The sequence below is a fragment of the Gymnoscopelus braueri genome (assembly GCF_963280865.1).
Source record: "Gymnoscopelus braueri genome assembly, chromosome: 8".
In the NCBI taxonomy this organism is placed as follows: domain Eukaryota; kingdom Metazoa; phylum Chordata; class Actinopteri; order Myctophiformes; family Myctophidae; genus Gymnoscopelus; species Gymnoscopelus braueri.
In genome coordinates this window covers 27,032,236-27,050,025 of record NC_137609.1, presented here as the reverse complement: position 1 = coordinate 27,050,025, position 17,790 = coordinate 27,032,236, and the positions used below count along the sequence as shown (strand labels likewise).

Here is a 17,790-nt window from a genome sequence, read left to right as displayed (position 1 = left end):
ACGGAAATCGCACACTGCGTTCATGATTTGAGGATTTTTGTTGAAATAGGACCTATCCTGCAGACTTTGGAAGCCAATGTTAGCCAAATAGGATGGAATAGGAAATATCGGACAGATCCATCTTGATCACATGACTATAGAGATACTGTGGACCGATTTGTGTGATTTTTGGACAGAATCTGAAGGAGTAAGAGCAAAAAAATTGTTTTATAAAAGTCAGCCTCCTGGTGGCGCTCTAAAAAGCTTATGTGAAAAATGCAGGGCATAGGTTTTTCCTTGGCTTCTAGGGAGTGTGCGTGCAAAGTTTCACGCAGATCGGTGCAGTTATAGGTAAAAACGTGAATCGGCCTGTTATAGCGCCACCATGAGGCTGATTTGAAAGTTTTCAAGTGGCATTTCTTCCTGGGCCAAGTGGGAAACTCTGTGGAAAATTTCACGGAAATCCCATGCTGCGTTCATGATTTCAGGCATTTTGTAAAAAATGAACCAATCCTGCAAACTTTGGAAGACAATCTTAGGCAATCAGGATGGTATATGGAAAATCGGACAGATCCGTGTTGATTACATGACTATAGAGATACTGTGTACCGATTTGCGTGTTGTTTGGACAAAATCTGTAGGAGAAATATATATGAGACATATAATATGTTTTGCAAAAGTCGGCCTCATGGTGGCGCTATGACAGGCTGATCTGAAAAATGTGGGGCAGAGGTTCTGCTGTGGCATCCAGGGAGTGTGTGTGCGCAGTTTCACAGCGACCTGGCCAACGGTGGCGGAGATTAGCTGCTCACAGACAGAAGGACGGACGGACGGACACACGGACGGACGGACAGGGGGCAAAACATACTCTCTCGCCATGCCTTTCGGCCTGGCGGAGACAATAAATATATATCCCACGGACCACCTGTAATTATACCATGGATCACTACTGGTCCGTAGACCAGTAAGACCACTGGTTGAGAAACAGTGCTTTAATACATTAAAACCGGGAAAACATCTGTGTCATTTTAAATCATAGCGTTGTTGGCTATCCAAAAATAGCAGATACACAAGCTGCGAGCTTTTACATCTGCTATTTTTTAAACATATTTGAAAAATCTTGAAAGTGTGAGAACTACTGATTTAGAGGACATTTTGTAGAATCGGCCTCAGGTCTTAATGGGCTAAAATTCCTCATTGATTGGTTCCATTCATACACACCACACCACAAGCACTCAACCAGCTCCCATAACAACCACAAGGCTACAGTGAATGGGAGTTTTGTTTACGAGGTCAGAGCGACAGCGTTTCTCCTTCTGTGTGTGTCAGGTGGTTTTATGAACACAGTAACAACTGTGTCTTTTATCTCCATGAATGGTTTGGTAACAGTATCCTGTAGACTTGTACAGCAAAAGTGTTTATCAAATTCTGATACACACTCTTCAGTTACATGTACTGTATTTCTGTTTTATCGGAGGTCAACCTTATTATTGTCCAATCTTCAGGAGTCTAGCGACAGTGCTTCCACAAGTTCCACTGACCATAATTCACACAGCATCCATTTTAACACCAATCGGCAGATTGGATTCTTATTTGTTTTATCTGATAACTTTGCTAAACAGGTTCTTTTAAAAAGGTGCCGGTGCCTAAACAGTGCCAGAACCGATACGATTCAATTGAGAGGAAAAAAAGGTCAATGACATTTTGCGGTGCACCGTAACAAAGTACATTTATTTGAGTACGAGCACTTAAAGGACGACTTCACCAATTTTCAACCTATCTTCATATAACTGGTCCTCACCAATGCTCATTATAATATGGTACCATTTTTGCTCAGAGGAGGGCTTTGCACAGTTCAGAAACCCGCCTACCAGTGACATCACCGATGGGGAATGCAAGCTAATAGAAACTACAGGCTTTCTATTCCTGGGTAGTTAGCATGCTATAATGGAAGCCATAGTTCTCGCGATTAATAATCAAAATAAAAAAATCTTGTTTGAAAAAGAAAATCCTGCCTATGATGATGTCACTGGTAGGCGGGTTTCTGAAGTGTCCACAGCCCTATTATGAGACACAGACCGAGTAGATTTGTTTTTATTATCATTTTATCATGAGCATTGGTGAGGACCAATTATGTGAACATAGGTTGAAAATGGGTGAAGTCGTCCTTTACGAACAGTTTGACTATTTTTGGATACTTTCACCCCACTACATTTCAAAGGCAAATATTGAACTTTTTACTCTACATTTAAGCCCACACTTAAGCCCAATTTCAAATATAGGGAAAATAGTGTGTGTGTGTGTGTGTGTGTGTGTGTGTGTGTGTGTGTGTGTGTGTGTGTGTGTGTGTGTGTGTGTGTGTGTGTGTGTGTGTGTGTGTGTGTGTGTGTGTGTGTGTGCTCTCATTTCTAAATAAAGTGTAGTGTACAGTAGGACTTAGCCTAAGGCTCAGCAGTAAAAAGTGGGGTATTTGGTTTTTTTGCCCAGTTGACGCAGACTTCTCCTTTTGCACCTGCAGTTTAAACATGTGAGATGTGCAAATATTCTTCTTTTCTTTAGTTTGCAGAAAGGCACATGTGCAAAGCAATGTTGACAATCTGCCAGTAGTGTAATTATGCTGCCATATTATGTTTCAAGTATTTGCTAATAAATTCAATTTGAGGATTAGCAAAATACCTACAGTACCGTCGCTGTCAGGTGGAAACCTTGTATGTCCAAAACCGGTGTTTCAATGGATCCATCTTGTATTATTGTATTTTTAGCGGGGCGGCCATAGCTGAGTGGTTAGTGAGCCCGCCTAGGGAGCCAGAGGCCTTGGTTGCCCCAGGTTCGATTCCAGGCCAGGCCAGCATATGTGTCGATGAAATGAAATTTGTCCCTGAGCAAGACCCCTAATTGCTCACAGGTTCTCATTGGAAACAAGACCGCAAGGACTTTCATGAACGACCTGTTAAAAGGAATTATCCTTAGCCACATGCTCTTGTTAATACTTTTCATTGGTTCAATATTTATAAAAAATACCCACAGACAGAATTAAACACTTTAACATTCAAAACAGCCAATCCACAAGCTCACAACGCATTGTGAGAGTGCCGCTGTTGTACAACAAAGTTGGGCATTAATTTATGAAAAAACATAACTTGAAATATGGACATACAAGGTTTCTGCCCGACAGCGACGATATTGAGTTTCATGTGTGTATTTCAGTGTAAGGGAGTTTTCCATCTTGCCCGTGTGTGTGTGTGTGTGTCTCTCTCTCTCTCTCTCTCTCTCTCTCTCTCTCTCTCTCTCTCTCTCTCTCTCTCTCTCTCTCTCTCTCTCTCTCTCTCTCACACACACACACACACACAGTGCATACTCCATGTGCCTGAAGCAGCAAGTGAACTCCCACACGCTGACACCCAAACCCAGCCCCAAGCCCTTGTCTCCTGGTTTTAAACCCATGACAAGGAGCCCTGTCCTGGAATATTATCAAAGAGCCAGAACTGTGAGCATGATGTAGGTGTGTGACTCACCCCTGGGACTGTGTCCCAGCATGATGCTTGATGGGCCAATTCGCTGGAAGTGGCAACAGCCTCCCGTGGAGGGAACTGAGGACAGGGAGAGCTTCTGTTGCGTCTGGGGTCTTTCGCAGAATGTACTCAAGTACTGTACTTAAGTACAATTTTGAGGTACTTTTACTTAACTGGAGTATTTCTAATTTTCTATACTTTTACTTCTACTACATCTCAGAGACAAATATTGTACTTTTACTCCACTACAATTATTTGAAAACTTTAGTTACTTTGTAGATTTTTATTATTATTACAAAACATACATTAACCTCTTAAAGGGGTAGTTCACCCCCAAAATAACTTTTTTTCTATTGATTACTGACCATCTGGAGCCTTGAATTCATAGATATTTTTTTGTTTTTGTCACATTCCTAAGCCACATTCCTAAGCCACATTCCTAAGCCAATAAAAAAATGACAATTTTTTTTATAAAAATCCTTTGAAAATAGCAGATCTACAAGCTCACAATGCGTCGCATCGCGACGCATTGTGAGCTTGTAGATTTGCTATTTTCAAAGGATTTTTATTAAAATAATTGTAATTTTTTTAAAAAATGGGCCATTCTGCATAATTAGTACTTTCTACTTTTGGTACTTTTAAGTACATTTTGATACCAATACTTTTGTACTTTTACTCAAGTACATTTTTAATTCCGGACTTATACTTTTTTTACATTATGCTATTTCTACATTGCAGTATTGATACTTAACTCTTTCAGTGCCAAGAGTATTTTCATAAAGTACTCCCAAACTGCCAGGAATTTGCGTTTTTTTTTATTTTGTAATTTTGTAATTTTTCATTCAAATAAATGATCTGATTGGGGTTTTAAACCCATAATACAGTTCTACCAGTAGAGAGCAACAAATCGACACATTGATGATCTCGCTGGCTCACTCGCCCCCTCCCAAACAGGCTCACGTCATATCCGGTCAGAACCGGATGTTGACATTTTCGACAATCGTTGATCGCGCTAAATTACGATGCGATACACGACTACGATGACTGATCGTCACCCAGACCAAAGAGAGTAGACGTGGACCTCTCCGTTCGCTTTTTATACCGTGTGAAAAACCGTGACTTTCCCTATTCTGGCCGAAAATCACAGGAGAAAAACAACGTGACCCGGAAATGAATTATTTTTTTTTACATCCGGCTCCGGGTGAGTCTGATGTAGTCAGGAAGCGAAAGTGATCATGAAAAATAAACAGAATAACGCGACCACAGTCAAAAGTAAAAACTCAGGATTTCTCGTGCTGGCACTGAGGGTACTCGGGAAAAACTCGGGATATGTCGGGGCGTGGCACTGAGAGAGTTAAGTAAAAAAAATGAGTACCTTTTCCACCACTGGAATTCATATTTTGTGGCCCGGCTGGGCAGACCTGTGAGGGCCTCAGTGGTGTGTTGTAGAGATGTTCTTGTCCCAGCCCCTGGCCCCCACCCCACCCCACCCCTACGTTGATAGCTGCTGTGTAATGACACGGTGATGTTAGGGATGGTAAAGAGGCAGTGACAAGCTACAAAGTGGCACTACTGTAGCAAGAGGGAACTGGGCGCTTCGGTGGGACTGCTTTAATCCACTGAGCCAGCAAGACGGCCACTTTTCATACACCACCAGTTAAAATATTATTCTAACACAGCAAACCTCATAGATATGAACTCTTACTTTTTAGTTTCAACTCAGCAACTTGTTTCTGCCATGAAGAGTGTGTGTGTGTGTGTGTGTGTGTGTGTGTGTGTGTGTGTGCGTGTGCGTGTGTGCGCGCGTGCGCGTGTATGTGTGTGAATACAGCAATGTACACGCCTGGTCTGTCAGAATTGCAGAGTGGTCTATTTGTATGGATGCTGGGCTTTGCTTGGGCTGAGGGGAACACGGTGCCGGTGCTGCAGCCTGTCTTGTGTAGCGGGCCGGGGTGACATGTGAAAAGGCAGTATCTGCGGAAAAAACCCTGCCTAAGTGGAGGCAGTATGCAGAAGCCGGCAGGAGCCAGGAGGCAAACAGACAAACAGATGGACAGGCTTATGGCCAAACAATGCAGCGGAGCAGATAGATTGTTCAGCGTGGTGAACAGACTCGGCCTACCAAACAACAGCCGATAGACTCAATGCCTGTCAGCCCGACTCCTGTTTCCGTATAATCTGCAAGGATAGGATAGATATGTGGTTAATGGGACTATTCACCCACCTCCCCTGCTCCGCATCTCATCCCTTGTTCCTAATGCGTTTCGTGAAGGAGGGGAACACTGTCTGTCTCCAGCCATGGGGAAAATGTGTGTGTTGTGAGTGAGCCTGTGATGAAGTGAGTGAGCGCCAAAAAAGAAATGCATGTATGGATAAGAGGGGTTTTCTCTTCTGACTTTAAAACACGCTACCACTTTGGAAGTGAAGAAAAAAGTTCATGTGTTTTCCTGGATAATGGAGAGAAATTGTTGTTTGGGTTGAGCTGGAGGAAGGTACTGAACATACTGCCACATGGAGGAGGTCTTACATGCTTAGGAACCCTTCTCCTGCGAAGGGAGTTACCGTTTCTCTTTGAGAGAATTTATGTATTTCCTCCAGGTATTTGGCACGTGCTCACTGGAGCCATAACCCCCCTGGGGGGGAGGGTTGCGAAAGGAACATGATTTTAACTTTTACTCTGTGGCTTTCCTCTCAGATTCGATGTGCCTAGCTGTTGTATGAAAATCAAACGCAATACCACCTCAAAGAAAGAGCGAAAACATTCCTGTCAGATCTGTCAGCATGAGTCTAATTCTTTTTTCTTTTTCTTTTTTGTCTGATTTTGTTTGTGTGCCTGTCTGTCCATTTTGTGTGTGTGTGTGTGTGTGTGTGTGTGTGTGTGTGTGTGTGTGTGTGTGTGTGTGTGTGTGTGTGTGTGTGTGTGTGTGTGTGTGTGTGTGTGTATGTGTGTGTGTGTCTGTGTGTGTCTGTGTGTGTGTGTCTACGTAGGTAGAATGTAAGAAAGCCCAGCCCAAGGAGGTGATGTTCCCACCGGGCACACGAGGACGTGCACGAGGGCTCCCCTACACCATGGATGCCTTCATGCTAGGGATGGGCATGCTGAGTGAGTACAACGCAAACACAGCCCCTCCAATCAGCAATGTACATACCAATGTCATTAGCCCTTCAAATAACGAGGTGTGAGTAGTGAGTACCCACAACTGATCAACTTTTTCATCATGTCACGGATCGCCAAATTGACTTTCATTGGTTCATGGGACAACCATTTCAAATGAGTCTGTCCTAAGAACCCCGAGATGAAAACATGTTTTGGTTTCAATTTAATTGAAATTTGAAATGGATCTCAATATGAATCACAAGATAAACTGATTCATAATGCTGATTCATAATGTTTTAACATATCGTTAGACTAGTCCTTCATTAATGTTTTTGTAATCTAATTTTAAGTGAATTGAACTATAGCTAAATTGGTCTGCTCATTTGGCTGAGGACACCCTGGAACCTCCTCAAAGACCCGTGCTCTAGGATATTCTTTCTGCCAGAGAAGTGTTTGGACGCGCTTTATTTTGCTGTACAAATCGTGCCATTTCCTGGTGCTTCTATTACCATTGCCTGTATGCATGCATACATACTACAACTGCAGTACATGTCTCATGCTCAACAATGGTGGTTTTGCACCAGCATGATCATGCTGGGATTTCATACCATAGAATAAGTATATGCAGCATAACAAATACATGCGTATTGCACAACAAAACTAATTCAAACTCTGGTCTAGACAGGCCCATTAGGTGGCTGCTTCCCCTAATTAGGCTGCGTCAAGGTGTGCCATCAGTGGCCACAGTGGTCTATTTCTGGTCCAGTCTGGTATGGGCTGCCCCTGGGCATGAAGGAGCAGACCAGGACATTAGCAGGCTAAATGAAGAGGAAAATTGGTGTAATGTCATATTAAGGATTCATCACTGTGCCCCTCCCCCTCCCCTCACCTCAACGGGTAATGACAGGGACATGCATGTCAGGGAGAGATCTCATCTACGGGGACCTCAGCTGCTGGCAAACCACCCCCACCTACCCCACCCCAGACTCATTACCGCCCAGCCCATGCCTCTGGCTCTCTTTGTTTTATGAACTGTATGATTTTTTTCTCCTGTGTTCATTTCTCTTTTGCACACGTCGTCTCCATCCATCTATCTACATTATCAATCTATCTATCAAGTAGAACAAAATTGTTTGTGTTTATGTATGTATGTATGTATGTATGTATGTATGTATGTATGTATGTATGTGTGTGTGTGTGTGTGTGTGTGTGTGTGTGTGTGTGTGTGTGTGTGTGTGTGTGTGTGTGTGTGTGTGTGTGTGTGTGTGTGTGCGTGTGTGTGCGTGTGTGCGTGTGTATGTATGTATGTATGTATAGTATGTACTTATAGTATGTACTTATAGTATGTATTTATGTTAATGATCTTAACAAACTTGCCCATCTAAATTTCTACTTGGTGGTACCGTTGCTGGCAGTGCAGCGTGTAGATTTCTCTCATAATTATTATACTTTTTCATATCCATTAGCTGTTGATTGTGTAGAAAACACAACAGTAACATAATTTTGTAATATTATCTATAAATCAATCATTATATTTAATTGTAGTTGAGAATTGGTTCCAAGTTCCAACAATTAGCCGAACTTATTTGAAGCATGGACTGGTAAAAGCAATATGGCAGAAACTGATGAAATCAATCAGTAGTCCTTTCAGATCAAACATGTTCAGCAGGGCTCCAGAATTCCCACCAATAGCACTGGTGCAGTACTGTCCCTTTAAACCTGAAACTCTTTGTTGCCTGCTAATGACATCATCTGAGACCTCGCAGATCTACAAGAAAACAACGCGTCACATCACATCAACTTGCATGTCAGTTTGTAGATCCGTTTTTTCTTTTCGGTAGGGGGGGCTGTGTGCGTGTGTGTGGACTGTATCCTCGCACACAACCTGATCAAATGAAATGCAGTGAACGTGCGCACGCCAATTGGCTGAATTCAAAAACTTTATTTGACAATCAATATGTTAGTCTTGTGTGCACCAGTGATTTGATTTTTAGTAACGAGTCGTTTCTTGCGACATTACATGACGTTACGTCAGTCGCTTTGAAGAAAATGACTATTAGGCGTGTTTCATCAATGTACTGACTGTACAGTTCAGCAGGGAGAGACAAGCCTAATGATCGTCATGCACTTGCACGAATGCGATCAGGTGAAATGTAAACTGGCATACTTTTGGTGGCAGTCTGAAGCCCTGCTCAGGCATAGAGGTTCAGAAAAGGCAGAGACAGCGGCAGCTTGCAACTGATGATGGGAGAAATCGAGAACGAAAACAAAATACAACATTAGACTCAATTGGTATACTTTACTTGCCCGACTGGGCAGGTCTATACAGTTTTCACTTGCTCGTAGGTTTGTTGTTTCTTTCTGTTTTTTTTACCAGCCCCGGACATCACTTCACCTTTGTGAGCGACAGCATGACTGTTACTGGTAAAAAAGAAGTGGAAGATGAGACTTGTTGCTCACTATGTGTGCTCCCTTTGTGTTTTTCCTAATCCCATCTCATTAAACTAACAGTCAACTTCTGTGAATATACTATGAACTAACATCCCAGCAGCACAGAGGACAACCTTCTCTCCCTCCACTGGGAGAAGGCAGTGAAGTGCTCATGTGAGAATAATAACACCAACTTGTTAAATGCTCTTATCTTAATGAAATTTGAAAAAAGCACAGCAAAACATTCCTTTATATAATTTGCTTTTGAAAAGAAAAAAAAGAAAGGCACCCCAGGCTCATCATTTAACGCGCATGCTTCTTTTTATGCCCAATCTCATTAAAGCCATCCCTAGCTCCTTTGTTTACTGCCTCTAATCGAGGCATTTATCTTTATTGTATTGTGCCCCATGTATGTTTGCTGAAATTAATACGCATTTGAGCCTGGGCGAGGTATGGGTGTAGCAGATGGATAATTGATTTTAAAGTGAATCAGAACTGTTGAGCCATAAAATAGGTACATTAGCATGCATATTAATGAGGCAAATGCGAGGGTTAAGAGGCAACGGGCCAGATACACTGGCAGCCTTTATTTACTGAAATGGTTCTTCTCCTCCCGTCTATGCTCATCTCATCTGTCTTTTCCTCTTCTCTGTTTGTTTTTTTTATTGTCTAATCCCATTTTCCTCCAACCTCTCACTCATGGATAGAAAGTGAAAATGTGCACAATATAATATAGGGTTAGGTAACATTTAACATTTTTATGAAAACAAATAATAAAGAAAATAATACCTCCACAGAGCTTTAAAAAAAAGTGTGGAATAAAACTATTGCTTTTCCCATTTTTTATTAATATGATAATAATAAAAAAATGTACGGACCATATACAGTATTAGTGTTTTGTTTACCTCGGTAAGCCTTAGCTGACAGCCGCAATAGGTCGATACGCGTTGGTCATAATTAGTTGCCTTGGAGTGCCTTGGAATTATTTTCTTTGCAAGTCTGCAGTCCACACCTTTTGGGAGTTAAGCAGTACTTCTTTGAAAACCCTTTTTTGTTAAGCCGCAATTGGCCATTTGCGTTCTTGGGTAAGGTACATTTTACCCTAAATATTTTCTTGAAAGGCAGTCATTGCATTACAGTGTTGCAGACTACATGGTTGCTGGCTTTGCTGCCTTATAGACGTGACAGGGAAACAGCTAACCTTATTCAACAGAGGTGTTGTAAAAGTGCGATATCTTGTCTATTGTTACAAATGTGTCCATTTGGTTGAATTTGTACACTCTGAGTTAAATTAACACTGAGGATTGTAAAGTGTATACTGTATGTGCACACACACTAATGTTACTGTATGATTTCTGATGTGTGTGTGTGCACATGCACATTAGGTACATATTTTGTCTGACTCTGAGAATGCTTGTTAGAGACATGAAGTTGCTATGATTCAGTGATCCTCTACTTTTACTATACATCTAGTGGTCCCAGTGACATGATGCATAAGGAAAAAAATATATGAGTATATCACTTCATATACAGTACGTCCTCTGATGTTATATAACATCTGGTGGTCTATCGCTCAGATGTCATGATCCCACTGTTGCCCTCTGTTGCATCTTATTCTTGCAATATACTACTGTATGTGTAAGCCAACAACAGGGAATTTGTGATGGCTACAATATGATTTTGTGCGATATTTCCATTGGGACACAAAGACATTAGAGAGAGAGAGAGAGAGGATCATTACAGCACCATGGACAGAGACACAGTGGGCGTACTGTTCACCACACGGTAGTTAGTTATTAAGTAGATGCACATGCAGAGTTTGAATCGGTAACAACGTTTTGTTCTCAGACCTGCCTCCTGGCTTCACTTTTGTATTGCAATAATCGCCAGCTTCGATCTTCTTTTCAAACTTGTCTGTGGACTCCATGCTGTTGTACTACATTCTGCAACAGTGCTCCACCCACACTGTTGCATGCTTCAGGTGCGCCACATCTACAGTAGGTTACTGCGGTAACAATGCAGGACATGTGGGACCCGCATGTTGTTGTTTTTTTTTTACCGGACATTCCCACTCGCAGCATCTTCAAAACCATCCGCTCCCGCAAGATTTCCGTGGGGTCCCCACGGGATCCCAGTCCCAATGCAGGGCTCTAGGGTGTACCTCTTTACCTCAACGTGTGATGTTTCGGTCTGTGTGTACCTCTTTACCTCATTCTGTGTCAGTGTGGAAGAGAGGGGACAAAACTCCTGGGAGAAGCATTTTTGCATATTTTGGGTTTGGGAATAAATTGAGCTTTTTTATTGGCAGCAATCACTGGGTATGTATTACCCATGTCAACCTTTCAAATTGCACCTGGCAAAGGCTCCGAGGCATATATTGTAGAGCAGGGGCAAACACCATTATTAAAGTGAGGTGTATCTGTGGACTTCAAAGCAGCTATCATTAAATTATCTGTCATTAAATGATACTGGAAGTAGCTCAAAACAGCATTAATACAACTCATGCTCGTGAATGTAGTGTGGTTGATATCTTTCATAGTTACAGTAATTTTACAACTTGGAACTGACAAATCTCTCCAGTAGTTGTTTCATCTCTGCCACAGAGCACCATTAATTTGTAATGTCTGTGGGCGAATGCGCTCGGAAATTAACAATGCAGACATTCAGATAGAAAAATCATGGCAACCAGTTTATCAGGCTAGACGCTATCCTAATTATCCTTTTCTGTTACCAAGGTGTCGCTTATAAACTAAAAATAAAAAAGTGTCTTGACCTGAAGGATTTCCCCTTTATTAAAATGTTTTTCTCAGTCTTTGGATGAAGGTCGTTAAGGGCTTGATTAATACATGAAGGCTGAAAAAAGTCCTATTCTAATGCACTAATTAGAGACTGAACTCTGAGGGTGCTTATACACAATCGCTGACTCACTCTATTTTTATTTGCCTGGCCCCTCAAAGGTGAGCTGTCTAGAGGAGGGTCTGTCTGTCTGTCTGTCTGTCTGTCTGTCTGTCTGTCTGTCTGTCTGTCTGTCTGTCTGTCTGTCTGTCTGGGTGTGTGTCCGGAGCTAATCTCGGAAACCGCTGGACCGATCAGCGCCACATTTCTTGTGCACAATGCTAGTAGGCCACAGATATATTGTACCTCCCACTATTTATTTATGTATTTATTTATTTTCAAATATATTATTGTCCATTCTAATTGGGGGGGCTCTGATCGTGCTGAAATCTTGCCCAGATTTTGAGTTATACTTCATGGATATGTCATAGATGACTGACGTCGGCCTGGGTCGCGGGTTCGACTCCCGTTCTCGATGACCTTTGCTGCGTGTCACCCCCCCATCTCTCTCCCCATTTCCTGTCAGCCTACTTTCCCTATCCCTCTCTAAATAAAGGCATTAAAAAAAAATTACTGACGTCATAGATGACTGACATCACAGGCTGGCCACATGAACTCCAAGATCCACACTGGAGCCATGCGGATCCCAAGATCCACATGAGTCAGGTTTTTGACCCTCCCATTCATTCATCCATCCAACCATTCATTCATTCATTCATTTATTCCTTCCTTCCTTCCTTCCTTCCTTCCTTCCTTCCTTCCTTCCTTCCTTCCTTCATTCATTCATTCATTCATTCATTCATTCATTCATTCATTCATTCCTTCCTTCCTTCCTTCCTTCCTTCCTTCCTTCCTTCCTTCCTTCCTTCCTTCCTTCCTTCCTTCCTTCCTTCCTTCCTTCCTTCCTTCCTTCATTCATTCAGTCACTCCCCCCCTCTCTCCCCTCTTTTCAAATACCTTGTTATGCCTGTGTGTCCCACTGTGTAGCTCACACACTGTCTCTCAGTATATCGGCCACAGCTGTTTCAGTGGGAGAACTGTGCAGATAATTAACTGGCCTGTGGATGTAATAGGCAGTCTGACAGCAGATGAACAATAAATGTGCTGCCCTTAACTTTGGTCTGAGGACACAATGGCCGCCACGGCCCACAGTGCACCACTCTGCCCACACAGCAATAGCACACCTACTGCATTAGTCAGACCTAGTCAACCACAGGGACCTGGGGCTGCAGGTGTGTGTGTGTGTGTGTGTGTGTGTGTGTGTGTGTGTGTGTGTGTGTAAGCCTGTAAACCAGACGAATCTATGCCAGGCTATTTGTGTGTGCATGTGTGCGTGTGTGTGTGTGTGTGGTGGTGTGGGCACTCTCTCCTGGTGTGTTGCGCTCGCAACTACTGACTTGATAAATAGGGTAATTTTGCCTATTATGCAACATGCAGCAACAATATGAAATTTCACGGCGTAAACAGACCCAAGAATATTTTATGCCGTAATCATTAAAGCAATTTGTGTCAGCATTCGTTGCGAAAGCCTCGCCAGGTGGCTCATTGTAATGCTTTTGTTTTTAAAGTAAATCACATCTTCATGATCTAATTCACTAGACCTGTTTTTATTGTTGACATTTTGATATATTTCATTGTATTCCTCGTAACTCACTTGCACGTGTGTGCGTACATGACTTGTACACACTATATATACACACACACACACACACACACACACACACACACACACACACACACACACACACACACACACACACACACACACATACACACACACACACACACACACACACACACACACACACACACACACACACACACACACACACACACATATTATGTGAAAAGTAAGAAATTATTTGATCATTGTTTTACTTTGAACAATAATGGAGCTATACCTGACCCAAACAAAATAAACTATTCTGTTTTTAATGAGCTCATGAAGGAACAGTGTAACAGGGCTCAATTACATTAAGCTCATAAAGTTCATAAAGCTTGCATTTTGCAATACAGAACAGTGTCTCATGTCTGTGGCAATAAATGTACCAAACACAGTGGTGATTTATTTTGCCCTGTTGGAATCAGGCGGACATGGCTGGCTAAATGCTGCAGGGAAGGTTTGTAGTGTGTGTGTCGCTCCTTGTTTTACACACTGTGGTGAAGTCGACTGACGTAAGCTACTCTCGTGTAGCAGATGCATGCGACATATCGTTGTCTTTTTTATCTACCACTATCTTGCCATCTCCCTCATAATTCTCAGGGAACACAAGACCTGCTGATGTTCCGTTTCTGGTCTCTCCATGGCATTAGTGTACCATGACTCTCAGCGTGACTATAGTAGCGTTTATTTCTGGGGGTGCGCTGGGAGGGGCAGACAGCATGCTGCCTGACATAGTTCTGACTGCCTTGATGACCACAGAGCGCATTGTTTGAAGTTGATCAAAAAGAGCGTATTGTTCGGTTCGTAATGCATGCCGAACCGAAAGCCTCGCATTGACCGGTTCAATGCGAATATGTGCACCGCTACACCCCTAATATCTGTGTGCATGTGTAGTTGTGTACAGTATTTGTGTGTGTGTGTGTGTGTGTGTGTGTGTGTTTGTGTGTGTGTGTGTGTGTGTGTGTGTGTGTGTGTGTGTGTGTGTGTGTGTGTGTGTGTGTGTGTGTGTGTGTGTGTGTGTGTGTGTGTGTGTGTGTGTGTGTGTGTGTGTGTGTGTGTGTGTTTGCGTGTGTGTGTGTGTGTGCATATACTGTATGTATACATACATGTCAATTTCCTCCCATGTATACTGTGGTCCCTGTCACTGCATCCCCCACACTGTTGGCCTGGAGCGACGTAGACAGTCACATGCCTCCTCCAATACACATGGAGTCACCCTCTGGTAGTTTCAGAAAGCGTGACACACATGGAAGTTCAGGTTATGTTCCCCGGCTCCCTTCTCCAGTGAACAGGCGCGCCGGCCAACCAGTAAGAGTCGCTATACTGCAGGGACAAGAACACAATCCCCTACTGGCTTCCTGCCCGGGAACACTGACAATTGTGTTCAATAGAGCGCCTTGCCGACCTCCTGAAGTGACCTCCAGGTGGCTTGTTTTATCTCCACGCCACCTGGAGGCCCCTATCATTTATTTATTATTTATAGCAGTGGTTCTCAAAGTGGGGTCTGGGGGACCCCCAGGGGTCCTCGAGAGTTCTAGGGCGTCCCCAGCTAAATAGTTGATAGTTAGGAACTAAATTAACCTTTACAGATCTGTAACTCTGAGAGTGTACGAACGGAACCCCGCCTTCAGAGTTATGGGGGGTCCGTAGCCTAATCATGCACACCAAACTGCGGGGCCTTGAAATGAAAAGGTTTGAGAACCCTTGATTTATCACACTTATTATCTACTATATGAAGTTGTTGGGGTGTCTGTGGAGGGCGGGCAGCGGTTAACATGAGCACACATCGCCATTGTAAGGCGGCAGATTATGTTGTATGTGACGTCAGACCAGAGCTCGATCAGCGATAGGGAGGGAGGGGGAGGGAGGGAAAGAAATACCCCATCCGTTGCTGGGTACCGAAACCTGAACACGCTGGACGACGTGTAGCAAAGCAACACGTCAGCGCAATAATCCTGGCATTAACTTGCAAGCTGATATTCTGCTTGTTACTTATAGTATATATATCCACCCATTCAGTCGCGTACATGACTTACAGTATGTACTGGTCTGTAGCCTATTAGTTTACATAGCAGGCAACAAAGGCAATGGTGTAAATTCAGCTTTTCTAATGACCATCCATTGTGTTTCCCCACTAAGGTTATCCTAACATTGTGGCAACGTATGGAAGAGGATACACTGGATTTGCCCCAAGCTACAGCTACCAGTTCCCCGGTGAGTCAAATAACTGTCTTTAAATGTCTGACCACTTCTGTTACACACTTTAATGCGAAGAACGATAACCACAGATTTATGTGTGTTACATGTGTATTTAAACCAGCTGTAGAAAGCTGGCATGCGGTGGAATAAATAGCTTAGTCCTTTTTAGACCACATTTGAACAGCATGACCAAATGTCTAGAATGGAGGGAGGATTTTCAGGTCCTCGGTCTGCGTTCGCCCAATGTATGCAAATCCACCTGTGAGGGAGCCAACAAATAAGCTGCACTTAGTGTCTGGAGATTTGAATTCCTTTCCCAGGACAGTGTCTTTCATACAAGGGCAAGTGACTGAAAGCTGTTGTTGCGCATGATGAAAGCATTGATTCACAGTTCTGGGTGCTTGTGTGATAGGGCAGTGTGAAGGTGAGCAGGTTTACATGTCTGCAGTATGGGCCTTAGGGCTGTGCTTTGTTGAAGCACTGTGCTGAGATGTGCCAGATATCAGTCAGTCCCACTGCTCAGGGATGACAACCCACGGATCACGCTCATGTTACTTTTATAGACGTTTGTCAGATGACTTCACGAGTTGCCCACAAGACTTTGTTTTAAGCACTAGAAAGTTTGTCGAACTACAAGAAAAAGTGAGAAAAGTATTTGGAAAGGGAAGAAATGACCGCTATTCACGTATTCAGACCCTCCCTCCCTCCCTCTCACACACACACACACACACACACATGCATACACACTGAACGAACATGGATTTTTAAAAATGTTTATGACAAATTAACCCATTAAGACCTGAGGCTGATTTTAAAAATTATGTTTTCTTAAACTTTTTTTTTTTCTTTTTTTTTTTGTAAAAATATAAAAACATCTAAAATTCTCAAAATATGTTGTTCCAGGGATCCCCAGAAGCAAAGATTTGAGTAAATGTTCGCTTTAAAAAGTATATTATATTCAAAGATTTGCACAACATTTTCACGATTTTTCAAAAATAGCAGATCTACAAGCTCATAGCGCTATGAGCTTGTAGATCTGCTATTTTTGAATAGCCCAAAAAAAATCTTCAAATGCCACACCACTGCGTTCCCGGTCTTAATGGGTTAAAGGCACATCACCTTCCCCGTGGTGTAGCACACAATGCAGTATGTGCTAAACTCAGTTTAGAGAGTGTGATAAAGCTGTATGATTAAAATAGTCTCCTCTGGGCTCGCTCAACTCCTGACAGGGTAATTGGAATTTTTAATGTATGAATCAAACTCCCTCTTCAAATGAAATAACCTTCGGCCAAGTATTGATTAGTGGCAGTTCCTGGCTGAGATGTGGAGGGCAGTCTCCATTAAGATCAAAGGCTTTCTCCCCATTGTACACCAGTAGTCTGAAATAGTTAATTAAAACCTCTCATAAATAACTGGAAGGGATCGAGTGAGGAGTGAGGTGGCGATTACAAAAATTGGGGAATGTGGGGAAACTGTTTGGACCAAGAGCTGGCTGCAGAAAAAGTTGCCAAGTGGCCAACTCTAGTACTGCAAGCTGGGCCCAAAACATATTTTTTGCCCCATAAACACCCTAAGGAAAGCACAGCTCTCTAATACTGTTATGAAGATACCTGTAAGTCTGCACAATGTGCAAAAAATACTTTTTATATTGTGACATTTTAAATCATGGAGACCGATTTCTTTATTAGGTCTCCCAGAACTCATTTTACGTGTGTCACATAGCTACATATTTATTTCCAATGACTTGGTGAACTTGGCCACACCCCATTGCCTCCCAGGCAATTTCCATTGGATAGTGCATAATTGGATAGCCCCGCCATCAGCCCGCCCATCCGTCGTAGGCCCGCACAACACAAAAGGGAGACAAATAGACGACAGAAGAGGAGACAAAAGAACCGCTGAATCGAAGTCCGGAGATGTTTCACTCATGATACAATTTCTCTTAGAAGAGATACATGCGCCAGTAAGGTAATCCCCACATCAAGCAAAAGACCCTATAGACCAGAGAGTACAAAAATGGTTTCTGATGACACAGCCCTTTGATTACAACCCCAGTCATACAGTCTTAAGTAATA

General features: G+C 42.7%; 1 protein-coding gene across 6 annotated transcripts in view; it reads left to right on the top strand.

The window, feature by feature from the left end:
- The window catches only part of LOC308089907 (RNA-binding protein Musashi homolog 2-like), a 295,395-nt gene that overhangs the window by 227,757 nt on the left and 49,848 nt on the right, over positions 1 to 17,790 (top strand). For all 6 annotated transcript variants that reach the window (XM_080434865.1, XM_080434866.1, XM_080434867.1 and 3 more), the window contains exons 9-10: positions 6,480 to 6,594; positions 15,656 to 15,730. In XM_080434865.1, the coding sequence (XP_080290991.1) occupies positions 6,480 to 6,594; positions 15,656 to 15,730 (190 nt within the window). The remainder of the gene's footprint in view (positions 1 to 6,479; positions 6,595 to 15,655; positions 15,731 to 17,790) is intronic.